The sequence below is a fragment of the Rhinolophus ferrumequinum genome, chromosome 4 (genome assembly GCF_004115265.2).
Source record: "Rhinolophus ferrumequinum isolate MPI-CBG mRhiFer1 chromosome 4, mRhiFer1_v1.p, whole genome shotgun sequence".
NCBI classification, from domain to species: Eukaryota; Metazoa; Chordata; class Mammalia; order Chiroptera; family Rhinolophidae; genus Rhinolophus; species Rhinolophus ferrumequinum.
In genome coordinates, this window is record NC_046287.1 from 104,767,040 (window position 1) to 104,787,441 (window position 20,402).

At 48.2% G+C, this 20,402-nt stretch overlaps 1 protein-coding gene across 2 annotated transcripts in view; it reads right to left on the reverse strand.

The window, feature by feature from the left end:
- The window catches only part of LATS2 (large tumor suppressor kinase 2), a 115,511-nt gene that overhangs the window by 60,799 nt on the left and 34,310 nt on the right, over positions 1-20,402 (reverse strand). The window contains exons 1-2 of one of the 2 annotated variants that reach the window (XM_033104285.1): positions 13,484-13,604; positions 2,031-2,551 (exon numbers count right to left, since the gene is read on the reverse strand). In XM_033104285.1, the coding sequence (XP_032960176.1) occupies positions 2,031-2,351 (321 nt within the window). In that variant the 5' untranslated portion in view covers positions 2,352-2,551; positions 13,484-13,604. Of the gene's footprint in view, positions 1-2,030; positions 2,552-13,483; positions 13,605-20,402 lie in introns of those variants that run through there. The other variant, XM_033104286.1, reaches the window with a different exon arrangement.

A 20,402-nucleotide genomic window follows, 5' to 3' on the forward strand; every position in this document is an offset into this window, starting at 1 on the left:
CTTAATCCAAATAAAATGGAAAAAGTGTGTGTGCGCACGTACGATAAAACAGTGCATATAAAAGGGGGTCACCACTAAGCTCCTGTAAGACCTCAGGAAAACATGGAGTATATTGCCATTCTGATGACTATAGGTTTAAAAAGGGCAATTAGCCTCAACATACAGGAGAACAGAACTGAACCTAAATTAAAGGGCAATACCATAGGAAACAAAGGGGGAAAAGCTGCAACAATAGGAATTCTCTCTAGCTATTGTAATTCGAATAATCTGCTTTACTCAAGACACATACACCTATTATAGATACGGCTGATCTTTTTCTCACACATTATCTGGACTCACATAGTGACTTTCTGAATAGAATTCTCTGAAAGCAAACATACCCTTTATCCAGACCAGAAACATCTGAGTTGGAGGCTGAAGGGGGAAGGCAGAGCTGTTGTAAGTCAGAAAGGAACGCTGTACACCAACCTGACTCTATTGTTTCAGGAGTATTAACTATGGCAAATGGAGTCCTTTCTGCTAGCAATTAACATAAATAAATATTGATGAGAACTCTCTTGGTGTCGTCATCCTGCATTGCACTGTATCAGAAACAGCACCTGTTCCTAGCACTGTAATTATCATGAATGGATTTTACCATAATGAGACCCCACCTGTATTTTGGATCATCTGCTTGACTTGTTTCTTTCTGTCACAGCTGAAACACAAATGCAAACAACACTCTGGCTCTGATGACCTCTTTTGTCGGCAAAGTGATTTACAGGGATTGTTAGCTTTGCTGCTGGGCTGCGAGTCTCAGCAGTGTCACTGGAGCGTTTCCCCTTCCTACGTGCAGACCATCCAGCTCTGCCAGGCAGGCAGCACCGGGCACCACACTCGACCTCATGTGCCCACGGTGAGAAAGGCCATGGCTGTGCTGTCAGTTCCCACTGCTGGAACACTCCATGCCGCCTCACTCATGGCCCTGGGCTTCCTAAGCAATGCTCACTACACACGAGTCAGTCCTTGCATGTCCCACAGCAGCAAGGAAGGCCCTACAAATATCTCATCCAAGGCATGTAAATTCTCCACTTAAGTTCTGTGCTAACAAACAAGAGGGAGAGAAAGGAGGGCACAGTTAGCCTGTTCTGTGACCGTGACGCCAGGAGTGCACAGTTAGGTTATTTCTAAGAAACTAAAAGTGCTTAAGCCATGCTGATGTGCTTTGAGCATGAAATCTTACTAATCTTCCAAGGCAGTAAAAATACTTCACATTTCCATTTTCATACACTTGTGACTTTTAAGATGACAGATGGTAACAAAACACTGGCTTTCAGAGGTCATTTGATAAGGCAACTTATATTTTACTAATTACATTTTTACCTTGGCTGGACGCTAGTTCCACGGGTTCCGTTTTATATCGCCCTGCCCCAACCTGGATTTTATTCAGTTTTGTGAATAGCTACGGGACCATCAAGGCATAGCTACACATTGTGTATTTATGTATGATTAGTGCCACTTCCATTAATGCGCCCTTTATTCTTGAGCAATTGAGAAGGTAGACTGTTGCCACCATTTTGACAATTTTTCTAGTCTCTCTTATTTCCTTAATATAGTTACATCTCCTATAACAGCATATCGACTTTTTTTTTTAATAGTGGAAAACAGAGTCAAGGAAGAGCCATTGGTGTTAACCTTCCCCTTAACTAAGTAAAAACTGCAAAAACCAAAAACAAGATAAGGGAAGCCAGTCTGCCCTATGACAGGTCAGAGTAAGCCCAACTAACCCCCATGGAAAGGACTCGTGTGAGAGCCCTTCACAAGGACAAGACGTATAGGTGGCACAAGTCAGGAGCACTGAGACACTCCTGTATGTGGCCAGCAGAAAAGCAGCTAAGAAGACCCTTTTGGAGAGAAGGTGGAGGAGGGCAGTGACCCACGGGAAGGGCCGGGGCGTGTTAACCTCGACGCCTTCTCTGAGCAGTATCCCACTCAGAGCAGCATGGCGGGACTCCTAGGGAGGCCGCCACGCGGGCGGGGCGCTCACCCACCTGGTCGCAGCCTGCGCTCACCAGCTCCTGCAGCATCTGCCGGTTCACTTCGGCCGCGGCCTGCGTGCCCGACTCGTTGGCGAAGGGCAGCAGGGAGTACCGGATCTCCCTCAGGGCTTTCTGGTACGGCCCGAACTTCGGGGCGGCTCTCAGCTGCTGCGGTCGCGTAGCATCCTTGCCCCCCAGGGAGGAGTCATTTGGTCCCACGGGTGGGCCCTGAGTGGGAAACTTGGGTGGCTGCTTCAGCCCCTCGCGGATCTCCTGCAGGCGCTGCCGGCTATTTCCAGAGTAAGTGGTGGCGGGAAAAGTCTTCGGCCTCATGGTGGGTCCAGTTCCCTCTCACCATAAATACAACCTTCTTCAAGGGTTTTATTCCCTTAAAAAACTGGCAACAGTATCAGTTAGTTGTAAACATACTTTCAAAACAATCTCATTTTAAAAGTTTTCTTTCCTTCAATTTTTGTAGTTCCTATAGAGAACCCAAAATTTTCCAGAGCCTTCATTTTGAAGATCATCACTACCTGAAAAAGAAGATGGGAAGAAATGTTCATTGGTGGTTTTCACATAAAGTTCATAATACTTTTCAGAACTGGACAGTGATCTTGAAAATATTCCACTTGGAAAGATTAGGAAAGAACACGTCACCTCTCAGAAATGAAAAGAATACATGACATCCACGACTGTCCCAAGATGTTTCCCACCCGTATGGAGTGACGCGCAGCCGAGCACATCTCCACAGCTGCTGAGAGTGGCTTCAAATCCAACGCAGGCGAGAACAGCAGTGTTAACCACTGACGGCTCATTGAAGGTACTTTGTTTGAACAGTTTTATTTTGAAATCCACAGCTGGAGTATTCAGAGCCGAACTTTCTTGCATGGGGTCTCGGATTTCTGGTTGTTCCTAATAAACCAGCTCCTGATCCTCTCCGCTGTCCCTTATCCGGGGCCTCACTGACCTCTCCCCGACATGACGCTATGCTTCTTCCATCTCTCTGGAAATTTTCCCTCATAAAACCCTCCCAAATTTCCTAAAAGATACCACAAAACATGTCACACTGAAGGTGTCCTATATTGCAACTGAAAGTAGTCCCAGTGCATCAGGAGACGTTCAAGGCAACTGCTTCCTTGATCTTTTGTAAATCGGTCAACTTATCAGCATTTTGACCTAAATACCAAAATAAAAATATCTTTCTTGTACAGACTGACACTTCCATGGAAGGTGACGTGTTTCTTAGAGAGCACTGACAAGGTAAGTTATCTGCATAGACCAGCTAGGACCTCAGCATTTTCCAACAGTGATTGGACCTACCCCAGGCTATCCTTGGATACTCTGTTATTCTTGCATCCAGAAATGAAATGAAGCTCAAAAAAATGAACTCTGACAGTGCCCTTAGCAGCACGGGGTATCTAGTGCAAGTCACTTATTTGGGTGACCTTGGGCCAGTCATTTGCCTTCTCACACCCACCCTCTGTAGAGCAGATGACAACACTTGGTAATAGGGTGGAGGGGAACGTGGAATGAGACAGCGCTCAGCAGTCCTTGGGACAAGGTCATTATCATTTACGTAATCAGCTACCAAAGCCCAGCACTGAGGCCCACTGGTGCAGAAGGCAAGGGTCTGCCCAGCCTCCGCAGAAAACGGACCCAGGAAAGAGTGTCCTTTCCAGGGGGTGGGCAAAAGGGGCTGGGCTTTGTCTCAGTAAGGGACTTCAGAAAGTGACAGGGAACTCTGCTTCACAGACGTCCTCGGGTGGGAAAGGATAGCTACCAGACAGCCAGTATTTACTACATGCCAGGCTTGCTACAAGAGTGTGTATGAATTAACTTACATAGATGTATCATGTAAGCATAGACAAGAGCAAGCCCAAAGGATGATGTTAATACTACCGTGTTTCCCCGAAAATAAGACCTCGCCGGACCATCAGCTCTAATGCGTCTTTTGGAGCAAAAATTAATATAGTAAAATAAGACCGGGTCTTATGTAATATAATGTAAGACCAGATCTTATATTAATTTTTGCTCCATAAGACGCATTAAAGCTGATGGTCCGGCGAGGTCTTATTTTCGGGGAAACACTGTAGTATTCTTAGAGGTGGGAGGATGCAGGGTCATCACCATGCCCTTTCTCTACCTGAGAGAGGACTGCATTTAGAAAGAAAGACCCAGACTAAATTTCTCCACATGCAATCATATTTCAGTACCCTTCAACTGCACTGAAGGTGCGGAAAGGACTCGGGAAGGCTGTGCGGACGCTGCAGGCCGCCTGCTGCAGCCCGGGAGCCTGGCGCTTGGCCCCACTGCTGCACAGTGGGGCACACTGCAACTACACTTATTCTCGGTGGCTTCACGCCCTCAGCATCTGTGTGAAATACCTCACTCTCTGAACAGTGAGTTCACATTCCAACAAGACGGAGATGTTCTGAAGGACGTGCTTCACGCATGAGGATCATGAGTGGCTGTCTGAGGACTGAGGCAGAAAGTACGGCTTCTCCTAGGGGCTCACACGAATCACCTGTTTCCCATCATGAAGAGAGAAATCATACTATCTTCACAGTAAACAATGAGGAGGGCCTGACAATATGCAGGGAGGATTGCTTGTCAAACTGTATTTATTCCCCCTCCCCCCCACCCACATGTCCACCTTGCAAACATTTATCAAATGCCTCAGTCTCAGGCACTGCTAGGATACACAAAAAAAGAACCAGATCCTGCCTTCAGCAAGTTCACAGTCAAGTGAGAGGTGAGGGTGCCTGAAAATGAACAGCTTTAAACAAAAAGAGATGCCCAAAAGGAGGAAAAAGTCATCTAACAGATGGGAGAATAAAGGAGAAAGTCAGCAGAAGCTGTGAAGTAGAGATAAGCAAGGGGGGGGGGGCGGGGGGGTACCGAGGGCTGGGTTTCCAGGCAGAGGGAGCAGCGCATGCGGGAGCAGATGGCGAGGCTGCGGGCCCACCCACGGCAGGCTCTTCCTGGAGGGCAGCGGTGAGAGCCAGAGGCTCACAGGCGTGGGACTGGGAAGACCCTCCAAGGCCACGCTGCCTGTGTGACTCAGTGAAGAGGATGAGGAGCCGCAGTATGCAGTTGACTTAGACCAGGGGTGTCCACACTGCCCCGCGGGCCAACTGCGGCCCATGATCCATTGTTATTTGGCCCGCAGCAAATTCCAAAAATATATTTAGTTTACTTAAATAAACCAGGTGAGGCAATACGTACTTCACCTCGAATGAGTGGCCCGGCTGTTTGTGTATTTTACTGCATATGGCCCTTGGTGAAAACCGTTGAAAAAAGATTGGACACCCCTGACCTAGAGTGACATGGCCAGTGCCCTTTAGGGAGTTCAGTCTGGAAGCCACTGGAAGGTGGCCTGGAAGGGAGAACTCAGCACTCCAGCCGGATGAGAAAACCTGGGTGAGATGCAGCAACCCCAGTGCTTTTAGGAGCTAGTCACACCTTGGCCCGACAGAGGTGGAGAGCCAGCAGCAGTGAGACACTTAACTCAGCTTGACCTTCCTACGCAGCCACGAGACAGAGCGGTCAGGTGAGGGGAGGCCAGCTCCTGCCCCTCCCAAATGGCGTTCCTCAGAGGAGCAGCCATCACTAACCAGTGAAATATGGTATAATACACGTGACAATAAAAGTTTCCCCTAAGAATTAAGGGATCTGAAACAGAGTAGTCGCTGGAGGACAGAGAAGAGGGTGGAGTCAGTGGTGCCTACGAGCAGGGCCCACAGCAGCCGGTCCCGTGCACTAGACAGGCTGCTGCAAGATGGAGCCCACGGCTCTGGTTTAGGAACCAGAGCCAACAGCGGTGACTTCTCGGAGCCAGGACAGCCACCTGGACAGTGGGGACGGTCGAGAGAGCAGCCCATATGAGGGAGGAGGCAGCTGTGGGGAGGTGAGGACGAGGCGGGAAGGCTGTGTCTGTGCAAAAGCTGAAGCAGCGGGAGGGGCCCGGCTGGCACTGCACCTCTCCGAGCCTCCCTTTCCTGCCTGCCAACAAGCCTTGCTCTGGCTATGTGCTAGGGTGACACTGCGTGTGAGACCACTGCCATCGGTAACGCACGGCACACTGGCCAACGATTAGGATTCCTAGTAAGTTCAGGACTCAAAATCAGACCAAAGGCTTCAATCACATCAGGAGACAAGACCAGGGCAAAACGCAGGTGTGCTCAGTGGGAAGGCACCAAAGTGAATGCACAAACAGGGTTTCACACTCACTCCAACTGACCCCTCTTATGTGAGTACTTGATAACCACACTTAAAAAGTTCAAGTACCTTCTTTTAACTTGAAAGAGAGAAAAGCGCAGAGAGAAAAGCTGAAGTAACGAGCAGTGCGGTCTGAAGGTGCTCCATTCCCAGCAGGCCTGAGCTTCACTGAGCTGCCTGCCTCCCAGACGACCGAACCAACTCCCATCTGGGCGACCCTGGACTAGTCAAGGCCACTCTATGCGCCATGATAAATGTCCCTCCCGGGCGAGTCACTTCCCTGCCTGGAATTCCCCACCAAGGAGAGTTCCCCTGGCCACCCCGTCCACCTCTGGGCTGCAGCACCCACAGTGTGGGGTGCTGCCGTGCCTGGCTCCTCGTCAGTCTCGGGAACCGCGAGCAGGAAGAGGGAAGGAGTGCCAGCAGAGTAAGGCAGGCCATTAGGAGAGCAGCAGGCTGTGCACGTGCGGGCACGGGGAGGTGGCAGGGCGCTCTCTCCTGAAGACTCAGGCCCCAGCGAAATGTCCCTGAGTGAAGCTTACAGATACTATTATAAAGTCTCAGAACCATGATGCTACAACATGGGGGACCTGGAGGACACCAAGCTCAGCAAGACACCACTTATGTGAGGCAGCTGGAGCAGGCAGAAGCAGAGCAGAATTAGGTGCTGGGGCTGGGGCATGGAGAGCACTGTTTCTGGGTACAGAGCTTGTGTCTAGGATGATGCAAGTTCTGAGTGTAGCGTGTGGTGCCGATGACAGCACAATATGAGTGTATGTCGGCCAGGGAATTGCACACATGTGAGTGGTTAAAAGATAAGCATCATGTATATTTCACCTTGATTAAAAAATGGGGAAAAGGTCACCTAACTATTCCCATCTAGCTACCTAGTGTTTGGAGAACGGGCCCCTTTCTAAACATAGCTACCCAATAAACAGACTTGACCTTGGGGCTGGGTGCTGATCGCAGAGCAAAGTCCCCTGGCAGAGTGCAGCCTGAGCTGCAGGCGCACTGTCACCTCCCTGCCAGGACACTGGGACACACAGTGGGGAGCGGTTTCCTCAGGGCCCACTCGCGGAGATACTGTGAGTTTTCAGCACCTGTGTGTCCCAAAATGTTCCAGTTATAAAGCCGCCAGGGCCATGGACACCAGGCAGGTCTTCCTGTTCTCACGTCTGCATTTATGCTGAACTAAGAAATACCAAGGGGATGCACACAAACAGACTCCAGACCACAGGTCCTGCTTTCCTTTTTTTCTTTATTCCCCTCAACAGGTTATTATGAAAAATTTCTAACATACAAAAAGGTTGAAAGAATTATTCAGTGACACCCCAAAACCCACCACCAGGAGGGCTTCCTGGTATGGAGGGAGAAAGAGGCCTGTCACATGGGGTCTCAGCTCCCGCTCCCCGCACAAGAACTCAGGATGTGGTGAGGCCAAAAAGGAACAGCCACGGAGCCACAGATAGGGGAGTCATACCACTATATTCTTGCTGGCGGCTGATCGAGACACAAAAGCAAACATCCGCCAGTTCCCCAGTGAGAGGTCTTCCTGCACCTCAGTCTCGCTGGCGGCCTGGCAAGACACAGAAAGTAGGATCCACACGATCTGCAATGTAATCCGCTTGCTAACCGCACTTGCTAGCCGCAATCTGCTGTCCGCTTCTCTGCCAACCAGCCAACCCCCTAGCGTAGCCACGGCAGTTATATCAGTGGCTAATGGCTAACCGGTTACAGCTGACGGCCATCTACTACCCGAGCCAGCACCTTTCCACGTGAGGCCGAGAGCCTGGAAACTGCTCTCCTGGCTCTGTCCCCACAAAGCCACTTCACACAGTGGTCACTAGCTTCCATCCCAGGAAGCACTGGCCCTAGGATCACCAGAGGTACTGTCCCTGTCTTAAGTGAGTGTGGGGACAGAGCCCCAAAAAGCAGTTTCCAGGCTCTCGGCCTCACATAGAAAGGTGCTGGCTCAGGTAGTAAATGGCCATCGATTGTGATCAACTGGCCATCAGCTGTGGCTAGTTGGCTGTCAGCTGTAACCAGTGAGCCATTGGCCACTAATATAACTGCCATGGCTACGCTAGCAGCAAAATGGGGGCTAGCAAGAAGATGGTGGCTGAGCCTGCACGCGGCGCAGTGAGGGTTGAGAATTGTGTGGCTCCTGCTTCCTGTGTCTCCAACCCAGCCACCAGCGAGAGACTCCCCTAACTATGGCTCCGTGGGTGTTCCTTTTTGGCCTCACCATGTCCTGCGTTCTTATGTGGGGAGCGGAACCAGAGACCCCCCAGGCCGCCCTGCACTACACATGGTGCAGCGAGCAGGGTCTCCTGCATGATAGTGAGTATGTAAAATAGCACCTATGGGCAAACTGTGCTCTTCCTGAATAATCTGGAAAGGATCAAACTTTCCTTCAGTCTCATAAAGAATGAAAGTACCAGGCGCGCCAAAAAAATGTATACAAGTAGACACTTTGGTCAACGTTGCTCAAGCAGTAGTTCGCCATAATCAGAAGTGTCTGGACGCTGATGGTGACCGCTTTGAGCACCTCTTGTAATTGCAGAAGTTAAACGTGACTTGTATTCATCTTTTGTTATGGGTATATATTAGTGTTACAATTTTAAAAGTTTTCCTTTCTTAAAGTATATATACATTTTTTTGGCACCCTCTGTATTTTCTCAGCTTGAGAGCTTGTATTTTAGGCTTTACTTTAAAGACAGTAGATTTCATGGTCAAAATATGAACTTCTGAAAGAATTTTTCATGAGAATACTCATCAGTCAAATTAAGATTGCAGCTGGAAATGAGGCATCCTGACACACTACTATATCATTTTAATAAGTTCACATATGAGAAATGTTCTTTCATCATGAGTTTTATAAATAAGACATAAGGCCTCATGGATGTGAACTTTAAAAAATGGGGATACAAGCAAAACAAATCTACCTTTGTAAGTTTCTTTGGCATCATCAGTTAATTTAAATATACTTTAAAAGAAACTACAAGGCACTGCAATTTTAAAACTAACATAACTCGCAAAACAAAAACAGCTCATTTCCAAATCTGGAGCTGAGATAGGTACTAAATCCTACACTCAGTATGGGTGGCTCATGTAAAAACTTAATGTGAGAGCAATCTTTTAAGCACCGCTTCATTAGGCTGTACCAAACCCAATTCCAATTCTCAATCCAATCGGAAAACACTATCAGATGTTCAAGAATTTTTATTCTAATTTCTCCTAGTGCTTCATGAACCTAGACTGGCTGCCAAACACACATCAAGCACCAACCAAAGAACCCACCAAACCCACGTCTCGTGGGGCCTCCACTAATAACACATGATGGCATTTTTAAAAACAGAATTTCTTGGACCTAAAATTCCAGTTATCATTTAAATCATATACTTACTATAATTAACTAGCAAAGATGAAACTAAACCAGGCAGATGGGCCAGGCCTCCAGCCAGATGCCGGAGTGTCAGAGTCACAAACCGCCTGCCAGGCTGACGTGCCTCCCAGCGCTGTCCAGGGACCCACAGGGCAGGGGCTACTCCTCAGAATGAGGGTGTCCAAGGACATAGTGATTACCTCCCTCTGGGGGTCCAGGAACACTCTCCAATCAACAGCGTCGACACAAGGTTTCAATGGGGTTAGAAGTGCCACACGTGTGGCAAATACTGAGCTGGACCTTATATGGTCTCACCTAGGCGAAACAAGGTGTTGCCTCTAAATAACACCTACAATCTAGGGGAAAAGCAAACCAGCACATTCTCTATTAGCTTGGTACATGATAGCTGTGTGATACAGGATATAGGGCGGGATTACACGAGATTATATTCAAGTTCATACTCCAGCAGGGGTTTCAATCTTTCAGAAAGCCCAGCCTCCTCTGCCCCACCTCCTTCCCTCCAAGTTCCGGGTGTACCCCAACCCAGGAGTCAGAATGCCCAGTCCACATGAGAAGTCACTGCTACGCACAGAGGTAAATCTGTGGTGCCCAAAGAATCACAGTGCTCATGCCTGTTTGGAGAAAACCTCCCAGTGAAAGGAGTGTCCCACCAAAGTTGGAAAGGCTAAGGGATATGATTTGATGGAGGAAGTGTGAAGCTATTCTTGGAGTCTGGAACTTCCTGTGAAAAGACTCAAACCTAGAGGGGAAAGATGAACAGGCAGACAGTGTTGGGGAGGGGCAGGTCCTCTCTGGGTGCATTTAACGAAAACACTGGAGTGAGACTCAGGAGGCAGAGAGGAGTTAATTACCCAAGGAAGAGGCTGTCCCTAGCATGCCTGCTCCAGGTAACCGCCTGGAGGTGGTGAGGACGCTACTCCAAATGGAGGCCCGCTGCATTCGAAAGCAGACTTACAATTTAAGAAGACCCCTACCATCCCAGCTAATCTAGGGGCCTCAGTACTGCAACAGCCATAACAGTCCATACAAACCACTGCTACTAAATATGAGATTTTTCATTTTCCTCCAGAAAAATTCCCATGAATGTCAAACATTGGCACAGAAACAAAAAGTATTTAACTTAAAGAAGCTGCTTATCACAGTTAGGTCAACATGGTGTAGATGGCATGTGACATAAAATTTTCATTCAGTGAATGGCAAGCAATAAGCAATGCCAAATTTCCATCCTAACTTTAGCATGATAACCATTATTTCCAACATCAACTCGTTTTAATAATACTTCCAGAATGAACCTATCCATCAAATAACACTGCCCTTAAAGCTGACTAGGAGTGCAACTAAGGGTCCGAGCAGGGAGCCCCTTACAGGTGTTCTGCGTAACACAGCCCCACTTCAGAGAGGCATCCAGCACACAGTGGGATTGGTAACCCCAGGACTGGTCCAATTTGGAGGCCCAGTTCTGTTGAGTGAAACAGCTAAGCTTTTCTCTAAGGCTTTTTAAAAAGGAAAGAGATTCAGAGAACTTCTGGAGCTAGAAGTCAGTCACTTCATTCTGTTGTTCAGGGTATTTTGCTCCTCGTTAGAGCAGATTTACAGTCAAGACCAAATAAATTCACAGAATTCATCTTCTGTTTTTCAAGCCTGTTTTTAAAAAGTCCGTAAGGAATATTTTTTCAAAGTTTCACATTATTATAACCATGAAATAAAATATAAAAGCAGCTTTTCAAAAACCGTGTATGTCTGGTTTTCCAGCACAGAGCAGAACACCCCCAAAGCTTCCCCAAACCCTGCCTGTGTGTTTACTGCGCATTTATCAGCATTAGCACTTCCCCCACCTCCACGCACACAGTGGGATCTGGGAGCCTAGGGCTGGCTACTTACAACACAGCATTTAAAACAACAAGGCATCTCATTGTAAAAACAGTCCCCTCCCACCAGAGGAAAGTCCCTCCCACCAGCCCTGTGATTTGCTGAGAAAGAAGTATGTACAGTTCCAGCTCACCCTTAAGTGAAAACTATTTCAAAGTGGATGGAGAAGCTGGAAGAATCCTTCCCAGTTCTACAATGCTCTGATTCTAGTAACTCACCATTATCCTTTTGCTTGATGTCTTCTGCTCAGATACCACTTTAAATTGCTTGACATTTTAAGATTAAATACTCAGCAATTTTAATTTCAAAGGAATGCTGGTGTATTCTATACGCCTGGATAACCATACCAAATTGTATGAGAAGCTGAATAACATAGTGTCTTGTCAATTATAATTTAAAACAGACTTTCTTAAACAGTCTCTGCATTCTTACTTTGGAAGATTTTCCTGTTACTACCTTATTACACCAATAAGGATGGTAAGGATCTTTTTTGCTAAAGAAAAAAAAAATACACGATACAAAGCAGCCTAGTCTCCTAATTTGGCATCAAAAACAGTGAGCCATCACTCAGGGATCAAGGTGAGGTCCCACTGCAGTGTGGAGCCAGGTCTACTTGGTACAAATTCCCGAATAAGCAGGCACCAGTTACTTTCTCCATTACCAAAGGGGGCCCCTCAGCTACTGAGTGAAACTTCAACAGGACACTTGTACCGAGGTCACGCACGTCCTGCGACTTCCCACTCCCGTTCCAGCACACTCAAGCTTCTGGGTAAGGCGTGGGCTGACTTCCCCGACATTGTGCGTGTATTTGGCAGCGCAGTCTGCGAAGAGCCCAGGCGCCTGTCCCTTAAGTCTAGGTCACCGGCACACTTAGAACACCTCACTTACCCGGCAGGAATGCGTAAATGTCAAAGTTCTCACTTAAAATAGTGTCAACATGAGCAAATCCGCACATAAAGTGTACCCGCAAAAAAGGGCTGGAAGCGCAGCCGGCAGGCGTGAGCACCAAGGCCCGTGGGACCAGCACGCAGGACAGGCGCTCACGGGCAGCGAGTAAGGTGCCAGCACTGCGGAGGCAGCCCGCCGAGTCCCGGGACTGAGAGGGTGAGGCCGTGAGCACCACAACACGCGCGAAGGCTCGACGGGGGACTAGGGGCAGTGCGACGGCGGGGCCCTGAGTGGGGGACACTCGATGGCACGGACCAGGGGCAGGGACATGCGACGGCGGGGCCCTGAGGGGGGGACATGCGACGGCGCGGCCCTGAGGAGAGAGGGGACATGCGATGGCGCGGCCCTGAGGGGGGGACATGCGACGGCGCGGCCCTGAGGAAAGAGGGGACATGCGATGGCGCGGCCCTGAGGAGAGAGGGGACATGCGACGGCGGGGCCCTGAGGGGGGTACATGCGACGGCGCGGCCCTGAGGAGAGAGGGGACATGCGACGGCGGGGCCCTGAGGGGGGGACATGCGACGGCGCGGCCCTGAGGAGAGAGGGGACTTGAGACGGCGGGGCCCTGAGGAGAGAGGGGACATGCGATGGCGCGGCCCTGAGGGGGGGACTTGCGACGGCGCGGCCCTGAGGAGAGAGGGGACATGAGACGGCGGGGCCCTGAGGAGAGAGGGGACATGCGATGGCGCGGCCCTGAGGGGGGGACATGCGACGGCGCGGCCCTGAGGAGAGAGGTGACATGCGACGGCGGGGCCCGGAGCGGGACCCTCCGGGGCTCGGGGGAGGCGGGGCCCCGCGAGATCCCCGCCCCCGGCCCGGCCCGGCCCGGCCCGCGGCGCCCCTGCCCACCCGCCGGAGCCGCCCTCCCGCCGCCCCGCGCAACAAAGCGGCGCCGCCCGCCCGACCTCCCCACTGGTCACCGATTCACGGCCCGGGACCGCGACCATGACGCCTCCGACGCGGCGGCTGCGAGCGGGCCCCTGCGCACCAACTTCCCGGCCAGTCCCCGACCCGCCCTCCTCACCTCGGCGCCGTCTACCGCCTCGGGGCCGCCCTGGCCCGCGGCTCCGGGGCCTCGCGCGCCGGGGGACCGGGCGCCGGTGGTGGCAGCGGCTGCTGGCCCCGCGGGGACTGGGGCGCCCCGGGCGGCGGCGCGGACGGCGGCGGCTCCATCTTCCCGGGCGCTCGCGCCGCCGCTCCGACGCGCAGACCCAAGTGGGACATTCGCTACATTGTTGGCATTCCACGGGCGTCACGTGACCGCAGCCGCGTCACGCTCGGCCGCCGACCCGCCCGGCGCTCGGCCCGCCCCTCCCGCCGCTTCCTGGTCCCGCCGCCACCTGCGGCCCGGGCCGCTGTCACCGGCCGGCTCCACGCTGCCCCCATGGCACTCATTACAAGTTGTTCACTGTCCCTAAAACCATCTCTTCTCAGGCGGCTCACGCCCGCCTGGGTGCAGACAGTAAGTTAACAGGCCTGGAGGACCCTTAAGTTACCAAGTCTGTGTCAGCCACCAAAACTGAGGGCAGAGACGGACATACGGACATACGGCTGGCGGGCCATGGAATCAAGTCACAGAGAAGGATGTCAGATACACCCAGATGGAATCGGTGTGACTCACACCCAGTGCTGTGCTCGTGGTCTGTAGGAGAAGTGTTGTGTGATGTACATACAGTGTATTGATATTTGCCAGCAAGTGACTTGTCAGCCGCTGCACACACTCTGCATTTGGGGCCATGGATTTGGTACCTGGACATGTGCAGGGACTGTGCTGCCATGTGGAGCAGAAGTAACACGGGCAGCCAAATGCTCCACCTACTGCTGGCTCTCCTGTGTCATACTTCCTACCACCTACTTACTGTCTATGGCCTGAGGCTGAGGGCTGCTGTCACCTTCAAAGTCAAAGAATGTCCCTTTCCATTAATCAACTCTCGTGAAATTTTCAAATTTTAATCTCCAAAGAAACAATAATGAAGGTCGTCTCTAGATGACTTTAACACCATTTCCAGCCCCTGATATGCCACCCTGTCCCCCTTCCTAGCTGAACCCCAGCTGGGCTTTCAGCCCTGCCTCTGCCTTAGCTCTTTCCGGGAGCCTCCTCACCCCTCCGTTTTCTCTCTCCTGGGAGCTGATAATTAGATTTCTATTGTGCAGCTGGGAACTCAATTTCATTCTCCAGTCTTCTCCTGTACTGGACCCAGGCATTCGGCACCCTACTGGGAGCAGACGTAGCCTGCAGGGAATATTCTGTGATGGAGCGCCCCTTGCACTCACCTGTGTACATTTTCACTCACACACTGAGCATCCTGTCGCCACCTAGGCTGCAGGCCACGGGGTGGCTGCCAGCCTTCCTTTGTGTGTGTTTAAAGGTCCTGCCCTTGTTCTGTCTTCAAAATGAAAACATAATTTTTAAAAACAATCGTCAAATGAAATATTGTAAATAAAAGGAACTTAATGGATTTTACAATTTATGTGTAAAACACTGAATAAAATGTAATTACAATGAGCATTGTAGCATGGTTTGCAATAGAGAAAAATCAGGAAGAATCTAAATGTCCATCAATAGGGAAGAGTAGGAAAATAAAAAGTAGATATTCAAATGATGAAATATGTAAAATAGCTCAGCTCTTTTCAAAGGATAAACGATTGCAGATAGAATTCAAAATCACTGTAGAGTGGAAAAAAGCAAATGGCAGAACTATATACACACTATATTTATAAACAAAATCCTGCAGAACCTATACTAACCACGTATTTTATATAAGTATCATCACAGACTGAAAGAGTACACACCAAATGCATTGTCCAGGTAGAAGAAAGGAGGGAAATTTGACTGAGGAGAGAAAAATGCAGACTTCAACTTTATCTGCAATGCTTTCTTTTATTCAAAAAAAGTAAAGCAAAACTGTCAAAAAAAAGTTTGTTGATTCTGGGTGATTAGGTTTAATAACCTGTGCAGCGTTATTCTTTGTGCCTTTAGAAAAAAAATCTTAAAATTGTCAAATGTATATGTGAAACAAATTGGAAACAAGTTAGTTTCCAAATAGAGGCTTGCTCGGAGAAACTGTGACACACCTATATAGAGAAAATTATGTTTAATGAGATGGTTGGTATGTGTTTATTGACATGGAGGCATTCATTCCTTTGGACTTTTGGTTTTTAATTTTTGAGTACCTGCTGTGAGCCATGAGCTAAACCATATTGTAAAGACACATATGATTTAGCCCCTGGTAGAGCTCACAGTCCTGTAGATGTGTTCAAGAAAAAAGCAAGTGGCAATATCTAATTTTGTGTATAAGCACATATGTATATATATATTATGTATATGTATTTTTCAGTCCAGAAAAATATGCAGCCCAAGGTTAAAAATGGTAGCCTCTGGATGTGGTAATTCTGGGTGATTTTTGTCTTATAATTCCTGATACTTCTACCAAATGATAATTAACAAAGTTTATGTTTAAATATATAATCAGCTAAATAAGTACATCCATATAAACGAGCTAAGAAGGGAAGAAAAAAGAGATGACACAAGGACAGCTGAGCCCACAGCCTACAGTAGGGGCAATGTTGCAGTGTATAAATTAAGACTTCATGCATGCATGCACCCGTGTGTATGCACGCGCGCGCGTCCTTACTCCATCCCAGGTGGTGTGTGTGCGAGTGTGCGTGTCCTTACTCCATCGCAGGTGTTGTATGTTTGTGTGTGTTTTTGTTCTGTGTCCTTACTCCATCCCACATGGTGTGTGTGTGTGTGTGTGTGTGTGTGTGTGTGTGTCCTTACTCGATCCCAGGTGTTGTGTGTGTGTGTGTCCTTACTCCATCGCAGGTGTTGTATGTGTGTGTGTGTGTGTGTGTGTATGTTCTGTGTGTCCTTATCCATCCTAAGTGTTGTGTGTGTGTCTGTGTGTGTGTCCTTACTCGACCCAAGTGTTATGTGTGTGTGTGTTTGTGTCTTTACCCATCGCAGGTGTGTGTGTGTATGTTCTGTATGTCTTTACTCTATCCCACATGGTGTGTGTGCATGTGTGTGTCCTTACTCGATCCCAGGTGTTGTGTGTGTGTGTCTGTGCATGTGTTCTGTGTTTTTACTCCATTCCAGGTGGTGTGTGTGTGTGTGTCCTTACACCATTGCAGCTGTTGTGTGTGTGTCTGTGTGTGTGTTCTGTGTGCCCTTATTCCATTGCAAGTGTTATGTGTGTGTGTGTATGTGTCCTTACTCTATCCCAAGTGTTGTGTGTGTGTCCTTACTCCATCCCAAGTGGTTGTCCGTGTGTGTGTGTTCTTACCCCATTCAAGGTGTTGCCCCAAACTTGTGTATGATCTCACTTAATCCTCCCGTATGATTAATCCTGTTTTATAGAAAAGGACCCTGAAACACTGCCAGTCCCAGATCAAAGAGCTGGGGTTTGAACCCTGGTCTACCAAACTCCAGAGCTTTGACACACTGAATTACGAAGCATTCTTCAGGTAATCTTAAAAAACTCATGATTATAATGTACTTATAAATAAGGAAAGTGGGGTCAGGAAGAGGGCAGCTCAGAGACTGTCTGGAACATCAGCCAGAGCAGAGTACAGGCTGGGCCGCCCCAGGGGACCTGCTCACCAGCACCACTGATTCCAACCAGTAAAAGACCCTTTGCTTCTTTGGTTCCTGGGCATTTCCCAAAAAGTTCACATTACTGGAGGTCAGAAATACAGAAAAGTGGTTTAGTGTTGTTTTTCAGACAGTAATAGATTAATAGGTAGTAGATGAATAAACAGAAACGTTTTATATCTTGTACTTTTTAAAAGCTTTTATTTAATAGGTTCCACCACTAGGATTCTTCTAAAAATTATTTTATTTCACTTTTTAATTGTGGTAAAATACACATAACATAAAATTTACCATCTTAACCTTCTTTAAATGTACACTAATTTTTTACAATAAGGAAAACAATTTTGATACCACAGGGAAAAGGTCCCCAGTATTAAATTTCAATTCTTACATGTATTGTGTTTTCCAATATTAAAATCATGAGAGAGTAAACTTTCTGCTGATTTTAATTTATTTCTTCTTGCTTTGCTTTTAGCCATTTGGAAAACAGAACCTCCTAGAAATTTTGGTAAAAGCCTCTGGTACACATTTAGGGGAAAGCCCCGGCCCCAGCAAACCTTAAGGGGCAGCCACCTTGTCGGCTCTGCAGACCTGCCCTTCCAGCCGCCTCCAACAGCTTGGCTTCATTCTCTGAATAGCTATTCTGCCTCTGAGATGAGTAATGAAGCATGTGATTGCATAAGTCAGAATTGCTCAATAATTTAAGATTTGTTCCCAGAAGACCTCAAAGAAATCCTATCAAGATAAAGATCACATTCTACATTTAAAGAATTTTATGTTTACTCTTTACATTATTAAGAGATGAATTGCTAAATCCCGTGTTAGCTTACTTTTTATGCTGAGTGAGCTATGACAGCAACACCAAACTGTTTACTTATTTCTCATTACATTTATATTTGGCTACAACTGCTATTTCATTTGTAGACATGAGCGGAATGTTGTTGTGTCTGTAACTGAAAGAAAAATTTCACTATAAAGGTCTATATGCTCCTACATGCTCTAAAGTCTTTCATTCAAATATTTAATCTAATCTTTTGCAGTTAAAATTCGTAAAACTTGCTTTAGGAAGAACAAAAATGGTAAGGTTTGACCTCTTGTCTCAACAAAATCAATTTCTATAACAAAATTAAAATTTCCAAAGGAGGGGTGGACGGGTGGCTGGGGCAGACCAGTGGCTCAGTGGTTAGAGCGCGAGCTCTGGGCAAACGGGGCTGCCGGTTCGATTCCCACATGGGCCAGTGAGCTGCGCCCTCCGCAACAAGACTGAAGTCAGTGAGCTACCGCTCAGCTCCTGGATGGCTCAGTTAGTTAGAGCGCGAGCTCTCAACCATAAGGTTGACAGTTTGACTCCTCGACTGCTGCAAGGGATGGTGGGCTGCGCTCCCTGCAACTAAGAGTGAACCCGGCACCGCGAGCTGAGCTGCCGCTGATCCTGGATGGCTCAGTTGGTTGGAGCGCTGGCTCTCAACTACAAGGTTTCGGGTTAGACTCCCGCAAGGGCTGCGCCCCGTGCAACTAGCAACAGCAACTGGACCTGGAGCTGAGCTACGCCCTCCACAGCTAAGACTGAAAGGACAACAACTTGACTTGGAAAAAAGGCGTGGAAGTACACACTGTCCCCAATAAAGTCCTGTTCCCCTTTCCCAATAAAAAAATCTTTAATAAAAAAAAATTTTCAAAGGAAAACATCTGAGCTAATCTAAATTGATAATATTTCACTGTCTGACTGTAAAAAAAAAAAAACAACACTTCCACAGTCTATTTTTAACTCTTAATTTAAAATTAACTGCTAACTGTTGTTTTGGTTGTTACTGAACACTTGCTTTTCAGACCACGTATTTTGCTTTATCAACCAGCTCTGAAAAAAATGAGTGTGTCATATTCAGATGCATGACAAGTGGGGTTTGATAAGGAAAACCATGATGAGGTTACGATAAGGCGATTTCACATGTAGAAGTGGAAGGAGGCCAGCAGCAGGCAGCCTGCCAAGTGTCAAAGACCAAAGGGAAACCTATAGCAGTCAGGAAGCAGTCATGCAGATCGCAGCTGATAACCGGTAACCCCAGGACAAGAAGAGTTTCTGGGTTTGAGGTTGGAACTTGGAAAATGCCGAAATGCTAAGAGCCTCCAGAAAGACAGAAGTGAGAGAAGAACCCAAGTTTGAAGTGAAGATACTTGGAAGGGGGGAAGGCTGGTATTTCGGGCCTGCAGGAGGATGTCAGAGAAATGGGCGCATGGAAGAAATGGCGGAGTTGGGCAGAGGAGATGGCACGGCTCTGTGACTGTGTACTTCCCATTAATACTCGAGGATCAGAAGAGCTGGAAAGTATTTGGGAGATGTCACAGAAAGTGAGAAAAAAATTTAAGCGATCTGGCGTAGAGCCAGGAGCGAGGACCGCGCTGTGCTTAGAAGCACCTGAGTGCCCAAAGTTCACAGGACAGGATGGGGCACGGCTGTTTCTCCCCTGAAAGGCGACCCAAAGCAAAAACAACCTCGAGTTTGCCTTGGTCAGCCTACCCTTTTTCTCTGGTATTGTGTATGAACAGGAATTTTTGGTGTGTTCACGGGTAATGAAAGTTATAATCTGCATCACAAAATCCTGTATTTTCATTTCCAGACTTCCAACCACTCACTAGACATTTTTACTTTTATTGTGTCTTGACAATCTTTCAAAGTCAAGATGACCTACAATGGAATGCACACATTCACTCAATAAATATTTACCGAGCACTTACTATATGCCCGGCATGTCAGCCTCTCCATCAGTGCCTAATCTATTCTACACATCGGGCACCCAGACACTGGGCACAAAATAGTGAAAATGGAGCTTACGAATCTAGTGCGAGAGGTAAGTCATAGTCAGAGAGTGCCATAAACCAACAGAAATTCTGGATGGAACAACACTATAAAGGAAAGACACAGTGTCCGTGAAAGCTGATACAGAGGGGATGTGACCTAGTCTAAGACCAAGGAAGCACTTGAGCTGAGATGCAAAAGATGAGAAGAAATTAATAAGATGAAGAGGGGAGTACTGTAAGTGTGAGAAGTCCGTGTGAAAGGCCCTGGGGCAGGACCCGTTTCAGACACTAAAAGAGATCACTGTGATGGGGATGGAGAAAGAGTGGGTGAGGCCGGAGATGGCCTCATGGTTCATTATAAACATGGTAGTCTCTCCACTCAGGACATGGGAAGTCCAGGAAGGGTCATAAGTAGAGGAATGACACCACCTGATGCATTTCCAAACGATGACTTTGGCTGCTATGTAGCGAGTGAGTGGGAGCTGACAGGAGGGAGGAAAGATGGCGACCAGAAAATTGTAGTGTTGAGGAGAGAGGCGATGCACCTGGG